This window comes from Vigna unguiculata, chromosome 11, assembly GCF_004118075.2.
Source record: "Vigna unguiculata cultivar IT97K-499-35 chromosome 11, ASM411807v1, whole genome shotgun sequence".
NCBI classification, from domain to species: domain Eukaryota; kingdom Viridiplantae; phylum Streptophyta; class Magnoliopsida; order Fabales; family Fabaceae; genus Vigna; species Vigna unguiculata.
In genome coordinates this window covers 39,988,442-40,003,788 of record NC_040289.1, presented here as the reverse complement: position 1 = coordinate 40,003,788, position 15,347 = coordinate 39,988,442, and the positions used below count along the sequence as shown (strand labels likewise).

General features: G+C 29.6%; 1 protein-coding gene across 1 annotated transcript; it reads right to left on the bottom strand.

The window, feature by feature from the left end:
- Nucleotides 1–4,160: 4,160 nt before the first annotated feature.
- Nucleotides 4,161–10,364, bottom strand: LOC114169538 (ABC transporter G family member 15-like). Its single transcript, XM_028054744.1, has 9 exons — nucleotides 10,118–10,364; nucleotides 7,679–7,758; nucleotides 7,141–7,602; nucleotides 6,453–6,575; nucleotides 6,053–6,163; nucleotides 5,677–5,961; nucleotides 5,234–5,506; nucleotides 5,042–5,149; nucleotides 4,161–4,751 (listed from the first exon to the last, which is right to left on the bottom strand). Exons 1-9 carry the CDS (start codon nucleotides 10,362–10,364, stop codon nucleotides 4,395–4,397), a joined length of 2,046 nt encoding a protein of 681 aa, XP_027910545.1. The 3' UTR covers nucleotides 4,161–4,394.
- Nucleotides 10,365–15,347: the final 4,983 nt, after the last annotated feature.

The following is a 15,347-nucleotide window of genomic DNA, read 5'->3' as shown; positions in this document are numbered from 1 at the left end:
TTTCTTTGAACTTAGTTTCTGAGAAACATATTCTATTTGTGTGAAGGGAAAGAAAAACATAAAGAAAAAATAGGCAAAACTGCTATACATAATGGAGAAATAATAAGAAGGTACGTTTTCATATGGATCATACTACTTTGACAATCAAAAAGTTTTTAAACTCACTTTATATTCATTATTATATCACTTAATCTCTCTTTTTCTTTACCAATACACTTTCATATTGTTAATTTAACAAGGTTTAAACTATTATATGACTAACTCTTTTTACTAAAAAAGTGTAAGTGTACTAGCAATTGTATGGTTAGAAAGAGTAATTCCTTTTGGCTATAACTTTGTTTTATCTGATCTGAATATTGCCCCCATTGAATAGGCTTTCTTTTTTTAAAGAATGATTTTGATATCATGTTAGAAGTGTGTTTAAGCCTAACTCAATCCCACAAAACCGGCTTGTAAGATGAGATTTGCACCTCACTTATATACTATGAAATTGCCTTACCTCTAGTCGATGTGGAACTTTCAATAGATATAAAAAAAAACATCTTGCAGCTCTGTCAGAATAGCTGTTCTGTTTTACTTCAGCTGTAGACATTCTGTTATATTGAGCTGAAAACTGGTGACTCATGGAATACGTACGAGTAAAGTTACACATATGGAAAACAACATGTTAGGATGTTTTAGAAAGTGTGACAGTGAAAAGGAGACATAGTTGGGAAAATTATTCTACTGAGTGAATCTGCTATATGTTGGAGTTAATTAAAGAGATCCAATTAATTTATGTTGTGGCAGAGGATGATGAATTGTTAGAGAAGTATATGAGGCAAAAGAATGTATATATATGAAGCTATGTCATGGAAGGAAGCTACCAACATTTATTTGGCGTGGCAGTGGCAGAGGATATCGAGGTGCTGCATGTCAAATAGTGACAGATGAATGTAGCATGTTTTGATGTAAAGCATATATAGGAACTGAGAAATGTTTTGTATATTCTTGAGAATCCAAGTGTGAGTTTAAATTACACGTTGAGTAAAGATTCATATGAGAAAGTCAAGCTTCATATAAGAATAAAAATTCATAAATCTATTGTTTTAAGGTTTTAGATAAGAAATATTATCAATCTTTATGCGGATTAAACTCATATTTCATCATTGTTGTATCTCTCTGATGAATCCACTCTTAAAAGACCTACCGGTGATATTAGAGTGGTGAAATGTTCATCTCGGTGATCGACTTAGACAATTCCGGTGTCATCGTTAGTTGAAAATATAGAAGTGATCAGACACATGCTTAAACTAATTAAGTAGCATCTCATATAAAATACACTCTTAGTCTTGCATATACATTGTGCATATCACTCTTTCTTCCTCTTACTTTTGCATAGAAATCTTATTAACTTGGGATTGGTTCCAATGGGTCTTAAGCAATATCAACTCTAGCACAAAGTTTTAATAAAATAGGTTTATGAATGTTTCTTTTATAGATTGCTCGTCATGGGAACACTCGATGTAATTTTTTGTAATTAGTGAACTATGCGTAGGAATTAATGTCATCCAACTACCACAGATAGAACAGTGACAACTCTTGGGGGCTATGGCCGTACGGTGGTTGAAGTGAACAATTCAAATAATCTATTCAGAAGTTCTGTTGATTTGCGTACCAGTTTGTATTGCAATGTAGAAAAACCTAGAAAGAATATTCGGTATAAAAGAAAATTATCCTAAGTTCCTGTTATATTCTGAGGGATTTGTGCATTATATTGCAGATAAATTCTTAAGGATAGTCGTCGAAGGAAACCACCTAATTTGTGTTATCATCTGCTTTTACAACACTCTGATTGTCATTTTAGAATACTTTGGAGTTTTAAAAGTTTCTGAAAGAGGGGTTCAACAAAATTTAGACTTTTCTCTGCTAAAGATATATATGACCGTGAACGAAAGGGTATCTCTGGATTTATGAAGGAGGATAGACATTTATAACATATGCTTTCTTTACAACAATTCAAGCCCGTGTGAGTGACTACAGTAACTCTTTGATGCCAACATACATAATTGTGTTATTTCTGAATTTATACACACAAATCTGAATTTACAACAATTCAAGCCCGTGTGAGTGACTACAGTTTGAGAGTCACAACAAATCTACTTCAGTTGTCATTGTCAGTGTGCTGGTGACAATTTATGTTCTTGTTGTATGGTTTTGTGGGACATACCATATGGTTTTTTGGGCTTGTGTTATAATATATGCATCTTGCATGGAATTTGAGTAACCACACCTAATTTCTGTTTCATTCCGGTTTTTTATAAGAATGCAAATATAAGTCTAAGTCTTCCATTAAATAAGAATGAGAAAGTTGAGCAGAAGACTCAAACTTAATATCTTTTAAAGTTTTGAGTTAAAAGTGATATCATTTTTTTATATGCATCTGGTTCAACTCTCTTATATGCAGTTCACACATAACACATGCCATTTCTTCCTTTCTAAGTATTCAAAGTTTTTGGAGAACTATTTGGTAAACAAAATAGAAAGTCTTAACTTTAACTTAAAATTGGAATTCGTCCCTGTCTGAAATTTCGATACATTTTGGTCCCTAAACTTTAGAAATGAATGAATATAGTCCTTTTAGCTCAATTATGTTAACTTTTTTTATGTGTCGAACGTTTTTCATATTAGTATTGAAGTTTTTTACACTATTTGACACATTCTTTGTTCAATATCTACTGAGAAATATGTTCGACACTTCAAAAAAAGTTAACGTAATTGAATTAAAAAGACTGTATTCATTTATTTTTAAAGTTTAGGGACCAAAATATATTGAAGTTTCGGACAAGGACGAATTCCAATTTCGGGTCAAAGTTCAAGGACTAAAAACATACTTAACCCAAATAGAAACTATTTTGCTGTATATAACTATAAAATGAAAACTAATTGTGTCAAAAGTATTTTTTAGGTTTAATTAGTCGGATGATACCTACTTTCATTTATATGTGTTAGTTTGGTACCTGTTTTTAAAAATGTGTTAATTGAGTCCCAACTTTTGAAAAGATGCCTCAATTAGGTCTTTTTCAGCAAAAAATTATTAACACCGTTAACGGTATTAATATTTAAATGACTAACAAAATTATGTATTGATATTTATATCAAAATTTAGTAGTAAAAGTCATGAATTAAGTTAACGACTTTAGTAATTTTTGTCTGAAAGGGACCTGATTAAGACACTTTTACAAAAGTGGGTATCATCCGACTAATTAAACCTACTTTTTATAGACAAAAGAAGGGACAATGGGAAGATCAAACAGAAAAGTATCAACTAATATCTGGTTTTTTGTATCCAACTACGTACCAAGTACAGTGAGCTAGTTGCCTTTTTAAATTCCATGTCCGAACAGCAAGTGGTAACATCACTGGATGTGTTCTGCAAATTTTGGTAGTTTTTGAATTGACAAAAAGTAGAATCGGTGTGTATTTATTGTGACTACACCCCACACCACTCAAGCTTTCATGTGTTTCACCCAACCTTGTTTCAAACAATAACAGCAGAAGAAAAACAAAAACTGCTGCTTGTTTTGTAATATTTATGTTCAATGTTCTGTTGGGTTAATTGCATTCACCTAAAGTTACCTAAAATCAGGTCTAACCAACCATTAGTTAATGATTTTAACTAATTTTATGTGATCGATTTGTTATGTTCACCTATTGATTTGAAATGACAAAAGCGATTATGATTTGAAATAATTCTAATCAGTCCTGTGTTAGATAAAAATATCTGTACAAAATTTTACTGTAATACCATAAAAGGAAAAGAAAAAAAATGGATCAGCACAAACTTATTTACTTAGTTGACGATATTTAAGTCTAACTCAATCTTATAAAATCGGATTACAAGATAAGATTTGCACGTACTCACATATTATAAATCTATCTTATATCTAATTGAGGTAAGATCTTGATATTTATTTTTACAAGGTGAGATTTGCAAAATCGGATTACAAGATGAGATTTGCACGTACTCACATATTATAAATCTGTCTTATATCTAATTGAGGTAAGATCTCGATATTTATTTTTACAAGGTGAGATTTGCACGTACTCACGTACCGACTTCTTAAGAACATCATTTCTCATAATAAACACATTTAAACATGAATTACAACAATAATCAATTCATATAGTAAACCAATTTCTTAAATATTCCTCCAAACACACTGAATGGTTCACCATACCTGAAATCATAGTCTCAGGGGTGCTCTTCCTTATTGATATATATATATTTCATCTAACTCATGTCAGTAATCTAGACAAAGTACAAGAATTATACAAAATTTATATAATATTGGGGGTATGAATTGTGTGATGAATGTTGTGTGTGTTTGTATGAGCAAATAATTTTGATGGTTCTAATGAATAGGGGAGTTGAGACCCTCTTGAGCAGACAAAGGATGCAGTGATTGGTGTCTTTTGGAAGGGAAAGATGGTACTTTTCTGAATGAAGGTCTCTTCTTTATACGGTGAAGAGTTTGCTTGGCGTAGATGCTATAAAACAAAGGTCCAACTCTCTCCTTAAATTTCAGAATGAAAAAGAAAAGAACCCTAAGCATTATCAGAATCATCACCACTGCACCTAAGTCCCACCACTTTGAATTATCAATTTCAATTCCAAGCACACTTTTCAGGATGAATTCTCCTTTCAGTTTTGGAGCTCCAGGTTCCAAGGGTTCAAACTCCATCCCAATCATGTCATTCTTGTAAGCTCCCTGCATATCCCATGATCAGTAAGTTCGACACAGGACAACATCAGAAAACTCAGCAGAGAATCTAGACTCAAAATTTTGTTACTTTTTGTATGCTTTTAAATTAAACAATGATACTATGACTCTTATCTTTTGACTCTCATCATTTACTCGGCTGATGTGAAGTAATGTGAATCATTAACTAATGTACCACTATCTTTTTCTTTGAAAAATTCAATGACGCACACTAAGTCATGTCAGAGAGAATAAAGGGAGTCAAAAAAAATGGAAAAATAGTGATGCTCCAGAATTACCTGCAATCCCCATGCACCATAATTGATGTATGAGATTGGGTAACGCCAGAAAAACTTGGGAAGATCAGGGATCCGACGGAAATAACCAGCAGTCATCATCATAACACCCTGAATTCACACACATAATATCAGCAACATCATTGAAAAACAAGCTTATATATCTTGTTTTCGTATTGTGTATAGTACACTTACAATGTATCCTGCTCCTATTATCAATCCCATGAGGAAGTTGGGAACCAGTGAAGCTATAATCATCATGGAGCTTTCCACAACCGCAATGCACCCAATGAGATCCAGACAAATATACAAAAAATGTGAAAATTCTGAACGGAACTTAACCATGTAATAGGTTATTGTCCCTGTGGCAAATGACATCACTGTCACAAAGGGTAAGGAAGAGAGAAAATTTGAGAGAATGTAGACTCCAACTCCATAATATCCATTCATTCTTTCTTTATTGAACACCTGTATCCATGGAACAAAAAAAGAAGTAAGCACTGATAAAAAAAACCCTAAAGGCCATACATAACATAACCCTTTTCTTCAAACTTTTATATGGCCGATGAGTTCCAGATTAAGATTGACACCACTTTTAACTCAAAACTTAGAGATATCGGATTTAAATTATATCATACCTTCATTTCTTCTATAAAAGAAGGGAAGCCCCCGATGGACATGAATGTCATGAAACCTGAGATGAAAGCTCCACATGCTCCTCTTGCAAAAATGGCTGTATAACTGGATCCAACTTCATAGAAGATTGTTCCAACACACAGAGATAAGGCAATATAAATGGTTATCCTAATCCAGTAGTATCCCACATCTCTGGACATGTTCACGAAAGATCTCTGAGTCAGAACTAACAGTTGTTTCCACCATTTTGCTTCGCATTTGCTTTTTCTTTCAAAATCAATCCCTTCCTGCAACAACACCATTAGTCCTTAGATTTCAAAGGTTCATTACTACATCAATATGGTTGTTCTTACGTAGCCTGAGGGAAGGGTTGCTTACAATGTTTGAGATTTCCTTGATTCTTGCTTTTGCAGTGGCTGCGTGCTCTGACCATCGGTATTTTTCTACAAGTATTGCTTTGGTTTCTGCAGTTGAGAAATATACTCCTTCCTGCATTAAAGAGAAAACAGGGAAGACTGTGAAAAAGTTTCTGTAACTTGAGAATATTTCTAGGGGAAGGAAGAAAAATATTACAGTAACTGTTACCAAAAAATGTTTTTTTATGAATAATTTGTGTTGTTGTTCCGTTCATTCAATCAATAATGCAATTTATAGATTCAGATATTTTTGATCGTAAGACAAAAATAACTAGTACCAGATTTAATGTATTTGTATATTTATTCAATCTCACACATGCATAAGTATAGATAGAAAAAATGAAATGGTGAGAGATATAAACTTGTCTTGTTTGGGAGGCAGTGATTGTGGTTGTGACAGCGTCGAAGTCTGAGTTGATACAATGGAGGAAATGATCAGAAGGGTTTCTTCTACTTGGACATGGGAATCCAGCTTTGGCAAAGAACTGCATACACAAACACAATATATACGGATAAACTGTGTCAGCTTTTAACCTGTTAATATTCTAAACATTTGATTTTAGTTGTGACCTATGAAACCCGGATACTAACACCAATACAGACACAGATACGACTAAATTGAAAAAATATAGACAATGAACACGACATATATACATATTAGTCTCAAGCTTTCAACTAATACATTGTCAACTAACACGAAAATGAATCTAATCTATCTTTTTAATTTCCAAAAAAGTGAAAAATAATGACCATATAAAATTTTTTCCTTATTTTCATAATGATAATAGAAACTCGTGTGATAATTCTGTAAATTTATAGATTTTTTAGAAAATTATTGAATTTGTGATTATTAACGTTGGGTTAGAATCATTTCAAAAAACTAATAAGTATCGTTCAAATTGGACACTTTACTGATATTTATATGGTAGTAGTATATACACGTAGCAGTGTCTCATTCGTGTCGGACATGCGACACGCCATTTGTCCGGGATTCATAGATTCATAGGTTGTGGCATGAAAAGAGGAGAATTTGGTTTAGAAAATGAATACCTGAGTTGCCTTTTGTGCAGGTCCAAAGTAGATTGTTTGACCCCCAGAGAGAAGAAAGAGATTATCAAAGAGTGCAAAAACCTCACTACTTGGTTGGTGTATAGAGGAGATAACAGTTTTTGCATCATGAGCCAAATTTCTGAGAGTTTGAGCAACAAAATATGCAGAGGCACTGTCGAGACCAGTGGTGGGTTCATCAAGGAACAAGAGAGTTGGCCTTGTGAGGATTTCAAGTGCAATGCTTAGTCTTCTCTTCTCTCCACCGCTTATACCTCTCAAATGCCAATTCCCTATTATCCGATCTGCACATTCTTGAAGACCCATTTCCATAATTGTTCCTTCTATTATCTCATTCACCTCTTCTTTCCTCATGCTCCCTGGAAGCCTTAGATTCGCTGAGTAATATATCGTCTCTCTCACTGTCAGAGTTCCCAGCATTGTGTCTTCTTGGGTCACATAAGCCTGTAATTTATCTCATTCATTTGCACTGAAATATTAAAAATGGATTTTTATTTTTGCTATATAGACTCATACTTACAGCACCACCATAGTCCAATCTCCTCTTCTTTCCATTTACAAACACATTTCCAGACATGATAACGTTTCTGGACAGTCTTCCTGCAACCATTCCCAATTTTTTGTTAGGACAGACTCACGACCTATGTTGTCCAGACACGAACACACCGATAAAATTATATGTTTTAAATTGAACATAACGTGTCCTACAAGTATCCTACAAGTGTCAGTGTATGATACGTATTTAACACGGGACACACAATTTATGAGACGTGTCGGAGCATTTTAGCTCAAGACTGGTGAGTCAAACAATAAAATTAACAAACAATTATTTTTGCTAAGATAAACTAATTTATAACTCTGATATCCGATGGGTTTATATATTTCATATGAGTTATTCATCGATAGATTTTGGTTCTACCTATACATATATTAGTCTTGTACATATAACATATTTATATAAGACATTTGACATCATTTTTAACTTAAAATTTTAAGACAATAAATTCTTAATCTTTTATCTTATATAATTTTTAACTTTATATTTTTTATCCGATATAAAACTTTGAATCATACTTGAATTATTTCTGATAATACTATATTAAAAAAATGAATATTTAAGTCTAATTTAATCTAGCGAAATCATCTTATTAAAAAAAAATCTGAAACAGGTATCTGGCCGACTTAAATTTGTTTAGGAAGATGGAAAATAAACACGACCAGACAATGTAGAATGATGTAGAACAAAACAGGTAGAGTACAAAGGAATAGAATGAATTTATATAAGGATAATATAAGGGAAATAAGGTACATTACTAGAAAGCTAACTTAAACACAAATTCATTTATTCCTACCTAATTTCCAAACCAGGTAGGTGTATTCCACCGACTTTTATTTCGTTTTTAATTATGCTTATATAAAAAGCCTGTTTGGCCGAGAGTTCCTTTTGGATGATACAAAATTATTACAATTATTTTTATATGAAAATAATAAGTAAAGAAATATTTTAAATTATTTATTAAAGTAAAATGAAATATAGAAAAATAATTGAGATTATTTTAGTGAAGTACATGGAAAATAATGAAACGTCCAATCCTCCATGCAAGAGGTAGATATTGTTACTTAAAAGCCAATAAATGATCTGAGGTTTTTGAAATGAGGAAAGAGTCATGGGAAGTAAAACCTCCCTGTTTGGTCTTTTAGATGTCAATCAAGTTATCAGACACTAGAGAAATAGGGTTAGACAATAGATAAAAATAATTCAAAATTAAGAATAATTTATTAAAAAATAGAAAAAATAAATAAAAAGGGTAACAAGATACTAAAAAGAACACAAATGAATTTCGTTGTATAATTTTATTTATTTATTTTTTCAATCAAAGAGGGACAGAGTTGTTTTCTTCAAGAGTTGTAATAAATAAATGGCTAATGGAACAGGAAATAATGGAACAATTTAATGGTTCCATTGCTCATTTTTCTGGCTAAGCATAAATCTGCAGTCAACACTTACACAGTGAAAATGTTTCCATGAATGAAGGACTCATATTAATGTTATCCTGGTTCTTTGTTTTTTTATGTTTGCAAAACATTTATTTAGTTGGGAAGATAACACTGTTCTTTGATTGGAATGGACATTAATATGATTAAAAAAATATGAGAAATTTTAAGCAAATTATTTACGAAATAGAGAATATATATATCAGTGTTTTCTTCCATTTTTGTTCCCACTGTGTTCATTTCTGCTTCCTTAGCCAGAAAAAACAAAAAATAGTTTCTTCTCCCGAAATCTTTAGATCTAAATAAATTAGGGTTTCTTGCTTATCTTCTGATTAACCTCACAGATTCTATTTATAATATAACATAGAAAGAGACCACACACAAACATTCCCCCACATGAAAGTTCATTAAAAAAATCAAAGTTTCTTAGTCATCTTTGGATTCAACTTCTCAGTTGACTAATAAAAAATAAGATGAAAGGAAAATTCATCTTCTTCTGATTCATCTTAAAAAAAAAACTTCTGACTCAGCTAACAGATTCTATATTTATAATATAACATATTTGTACATGTATATATGAAAAAGAATACACAAAAACACTCCCATAGAATAAACTAAATATTAAAATGTGTTAATGATAAAAAAAAAAAAGTGGAATGGGAAGAACAAACCTGAGGTTCCATTAATTATGCAGATCACAGGAAGCAAAGAAAAAGGGTGGGTGAAAGTACATCATATATATATATATAAGGTATATGTTATCAAAAGTGAGAATCATATTCAAAAGTACAACAAAAACAAGTGCAGAGAGAGACACTAATGATGTACGGAGTGAAGGAAGAAGAGATGAACCTTCTAAAGCATCAAGAAGAAGAAGAGTAGATTTATGTACACACATGGAGACACAGACACAGACACAGACACAGAAACACCAATGATAAAGAGATGGAAGAAGAAGATGAACCTGCTAAAGCATCAAGAAGAGTAGATTTTCCAGAGCCAGAAGGACCCATGATAGCCATGATTTTGTTAGGTTCAGCATATCCACTCAACCCATTAAGCAATCTCTTAGTGTGTCCATCTCCAAAATTTGGAACCACAACAGTTAAATCTTCCCACACCAGATACATTCCTCTATTTTCTGAAACTTCCATCGTTTCTCCACCCTCACCAACACCCTTTTCTTTAGCAGTGGCTGCTTCTATCTCCATTGTTCCAAGAACGAAAAGATGGTTTGGTTTGAAACAGATGAAAGAGAGAAGCTGAAAACAATCGGAAGTAGCCACCCTGCTTACATAGAAATAGATATACGTGTGCGTGATGGAAGGTATGAAAGAATATTATGAGGTGTAATTTAGCTTAATTTTACAAAATATGAAAACCCATTTACTTTGTTAAACTGTTCTTATTTCTAATGAAAATTTCAACATATTTCTAATGAGTTATATAATAAATCTAAAAAAAATATAAATATCGAAAAGATATTTTTTGGATAACTTTGATAACATTTAAAAAAATATTTAAATCTAGTTAATTTTATAGAACTGATTTAAAAGATAAGATTTGTATTTAATTATATATTATAAATTTATTAATATGAAATCTCCAGCACATTCATTAGGCTAAAATATATACATAAGTACATGATAGAAGCTATAAATGAATTTTATGTTTTAACTATATCTTTACTAGATTTGTTTGTAAAATAAAATCTGCACTCATTTATATATTATAAATTTGATTTTATTTATGGTCAATAGAATATTTTTGATGCATCTCTCACACCAAGACACATACGACTTGACTAAATATTTGTATGTGATCTAATAACAATATAATAAACTCAACAAATAATAAATATTTTTTATGAAATTTTAATAATTTGATAGGTTAAAAAGTAGATTTTAAAAATAAAGTTTATATCCAGTTAAAAATTAGAGGGACCACTGAGAAATGACATTGCTGATTTTGGTCGTTCGTAACAATGCGTAGTAATTACTGTCATCCAACTCCCACAGAAGAGAAGTAATAGTGATGCAGACCTCGTTGTTCAGTTAAGGGCATGCATGTGAAGGAGAGCGACATCTCTCAGGTTTAATAAAGGAACTCTTTTGCGAGCTCATTCTGCTCACCAATTTCAAATCAAAGATTCAAAGTGTTTTTCTCAGAAGCAATAAATGATTCTCAAATATCAAATGTTACATATCATGAAAATGGGAGAGAAAAAGAATACCCACCAACAAAAATAAATATACATCAACTTTTCATGGTTATCTAAGCTTCTTTTTTTTTTTTTAGTTATCGGAGAAAGTAAGTTATGTTAATTATAATAAAGTAAAAGTATTTATGTAAACAAAAATCCAAACATTTTGAAACGAAAACTTGAAAAAAAATATATATATATATATATATATATATATATATATATATATATATTTGCAAACCGAGTCTCTGAACTTTTGTATTGCTTTTAAATTGAAAAATACAAAAAAACATATACCCTCCTCTTCTATCCGAAGAAATGACTCATCGAATAATGAGTTACTAAATATTTCAGAATTTTTCTATTCAATCCTTTTTCTTCAAGTTTTTGCAAACTTGAAAAAAAAAACATTTTTGCAAACCGAGTCTCTGAACTTTTGTATTGCTTTTGAATTGAAGAGTAGAAAAAAAACATATACCAATAAAATTACAAATTAATTAGGTTAAATATGTTTTGGTCCCTCAAGTTTTAATGGAATTTCAAATTAGTCCCTCTTTTAAATTTTAGACCAATTTAGTCTTTCAACTTTAAAAATGTGTGAATTTAATCATTTTAATTAAATTTTGTTAAGTTTTTTTGATGTTTCAAGTGCATTTCATGATAGTATTTGAATTATTTACACCGTTTGACACATTTTAGCTTCAATGTTAACTCAAATATTATCATAAAATGTGTTTAAAATGTTAAATAAACCTAAAAAAATTTGGTAAAAAGGACTAAATCTACATATTTCTAAAGATGAATGACTAAATTAATATAAAGTTTCGAAAAGAGACTAATTTCAAAATTCACTAAATTTGAGGAAGTAAAAACATATTTAACCCAAATTAATTTGTGGTGTTTGTGTGTGTTTAGAGAGAGAGATAGACTTCAAAATTAATCTCAAGAAAAAAAAATGTATATAATCTTTTGACAGCGTAACTTTTCTATTAATTATTCAATTTTTTATAAAATAAAATTATGAACACTTACATTAATAGGAGATTAAGACCAGGACACGAAGTGATCATGCTAGAAAAAACCATACTTTCATTAAATATAATTTAGAATTACAATTAGTTACAATGAGTCTTTATAGTAGAAACTAATATCTGCTATCCAAAAGACGGTGTTTAATGTTACTAAAGAGTATTTAATGAGTGTATAAATTATAAAGAATGTTAGCCACGTGGAATGTGGGTTTTTTAAACAACTTTTAAGGTTAAAATTCATTATTAAAACCTAGCGTAACACATGCGCGATATTATATTAGTAGGTGATAATATTATAATGTTATTAAGTTAATATATATTAAAATTATATTTATTAAAAATAAAGTGAAATATATCAGATAAAAGAATAACCATTGATAAATAAAGAAGAAGAGAAGAATCAGAGACATATGATTTTATAAAAAATTTATAAAAGTAATAATCAATTTTTTAAAATTTAATAAATTATTATATTTAAAGAATAAAATCAATATTTTGAAAAGTGGACACAAAATGGAGAATCCTTTATATATTGTTATAGATAATACAACTGTGAATGAGATTTATTAAATAAAAAGTACCGCAAGACTTACGAAATTGCCTGAATTTCAATAAATATAATTTATTTAATAGTAAAAAATCACTCAATAATCGCTTATATAAATAAACTATATAATCTAAAGAAGTGAACTCTCAAATAATTTTTTTATTTATTTATTTTTCTCAATTCACTTGTGGTAGTTCCTACATTATTCTTACAATTAAAAAAATCTTGTGAATTATCTCAAACTAAAAATATTGATTCTCATGCTTGACTTATAATTATTTATCTTTCTAATAAATTAAATTTTAATATTTGAAAATTTGTAAATAGTTTGGGTTATATATAAAAAATAAAGATACAGTAGCTACGATAGTACATAGTCTAAAATTGGTATTGATTAGTACTATAACAGTAAGAAAATAAAAATTGATTGAGGGTGGTTGTTTTGAAACCATATCCAACCTGCTTTACAATAAATTCCATAATGAAGTTGTGTGATATGAGAAGAAACCAAACATGAACAGACTTTGAAGTTCATTGAATTTTGCATGTTGCTACCCTAGCTAGCCTCTCTGCACGTTATTTCAAACTTTCACATTTGACACATTTCATATATAGCCCACACCTGTAGTTTGCAAAATCTTCTGTCGTGTGTTTTTTTACGGATAAGAATTTACAGTATATAAATATGAGTATAATTCTTATTTTATAAATTTGAATTAGATTTAAAGTATACTTCATAGTATATATGTTATTAGAATTACCTAAAGTTTATCTCAAAAAAAAATATTATATTTTGAGTCTATCATATTATCCGTTATTAGAGTGTATAATAAATCATTCATAATGTTTAGTTTTACACTAGGGATGTAAATATCTCAACATAAGATGTATTAGAAATCTCACACAATTATAAATAAGATGATTATATAAGATGAACTCACATGAATGCAAATTTTGTCTTACAAGTTAATTTTGTAAAGTTGAATTAAATTTAAAATTCACTTTTTCTTTTATAAAAATATGGGTTAAATATATTTTTTGTCCCTTAACCTTGAGTGAAATTAGAATTAGTTATTCTTCAAAACTTTAACCTAATTTAGTTTTAAAACTTTATATAGGCAAGAATTTAGTCATTTTATCCAAATTTTGTTAAGTTTACTTGACGTTTTAAAAGTGTTTCATGATAACATTTGAGTTGTTTATACTTTTTGACACATATTTGCTTCAATGTTAGCAGAAAAACGCGTTTGAAACGTCAAAAAAATTTAACAAAATTTGATTAAAAAATTAAATTTATGTATTTCTAAAGTTGAATGACTAAACTGAGTTAAAGTTTCAAAGATTGATTAATTCTAATTTTAAGTCAATGTTAAAGGGATAAAAAATATATTTAAAATTAAACAATATATAAAATAAAATTATTGTGTTTCCGGCTTTAAATTAAAAATATATAATTCTCTCATATTTATGATTATGGAGACAAGGAAATTATAGTATTTTGGTAGGTGGGTATCATATTAGTAGCTATTTACTATTCCAAGGCACGTGGTACCAAACCCCAACTGCCAATTAAATCCTCAGACCAAAATCTGAGCCATATTTTATCTCTTAATCCTTTCACCTTTTACTGTGGTGAAACAACACACTACTACTACTATCATCTTTTATGCTTCTTGCATCTTTTATCATGCTTAATTTCATTAATTAGTATCATAAGTAACCAAATATGTTCATCCTAAAAAATTAACTATTTAAAGAGAAGACAACGTATATTAATTTAATACTTAAATAAATAACTAGTTGGTATGGATCATAATATCCAAATTCCTGTTATAGTATCATTCTATAAAGTTTCTAATATTGTCACTATTTTAATATAGACTTTGCTTTATTGAACTAGGTAGACATTTTCTTTCTCACCACTTTACTTGTCTATCAATATTTGAGTAGTCTACTCTAATCCAATTATCTCATACAATTTATGCGTTTCATAATAACATCTAAAATATTATTATAATTATTAAAATTATATTAATTATGAGTTATATAAATATTTTCTTACTTTTTTTTAAATATTATTGTGTCGTTATATCATGAACGATCTCTCTAAAGTTGAATACATATACTTTATACTTTATAAGATTTGATCTAAATCTAATTGTTGTATGTCTTGATAATTTATTGTCAATTTTCCTAATTGAATACAGATGCTTTATTAGGTTTGATTATAGATGTGTTGTAAGATTTGATTACAGATTGGTACGAGGCCAAACTCATAAATGTTTAGCATAAAAAAAAATAGGTTCAAATATACATTTGATATATATATATATATATATATATATATATATATATATATATATATATATATATATATAAATATAATTAGAATGTACATTTATATAATTGGAAT

Coding starts and splice junctions, on each gene's coding strand:
- LOC114169538 (XM_028054744.1), bottom strand. CDS start 10,364: ATGGAGATAGAAGCAGCCACTGCTAAAGAAAAGGGTGTTGGTGAGGGT. Junction 6,164..6,452: donor CTGCCTCCCAAACAAGACAA/GTTTATATCTCT, acceptor TCTTTAATGCAG/GAAGGAGTATATTTCTCAAC. Junction 5,150..5,233: donor TAATAGGAGCAGGATACATT/GTAAGTGTACTA, acceptor GTGTGAATTCAG/GGTGTTATGATGATGACTGC.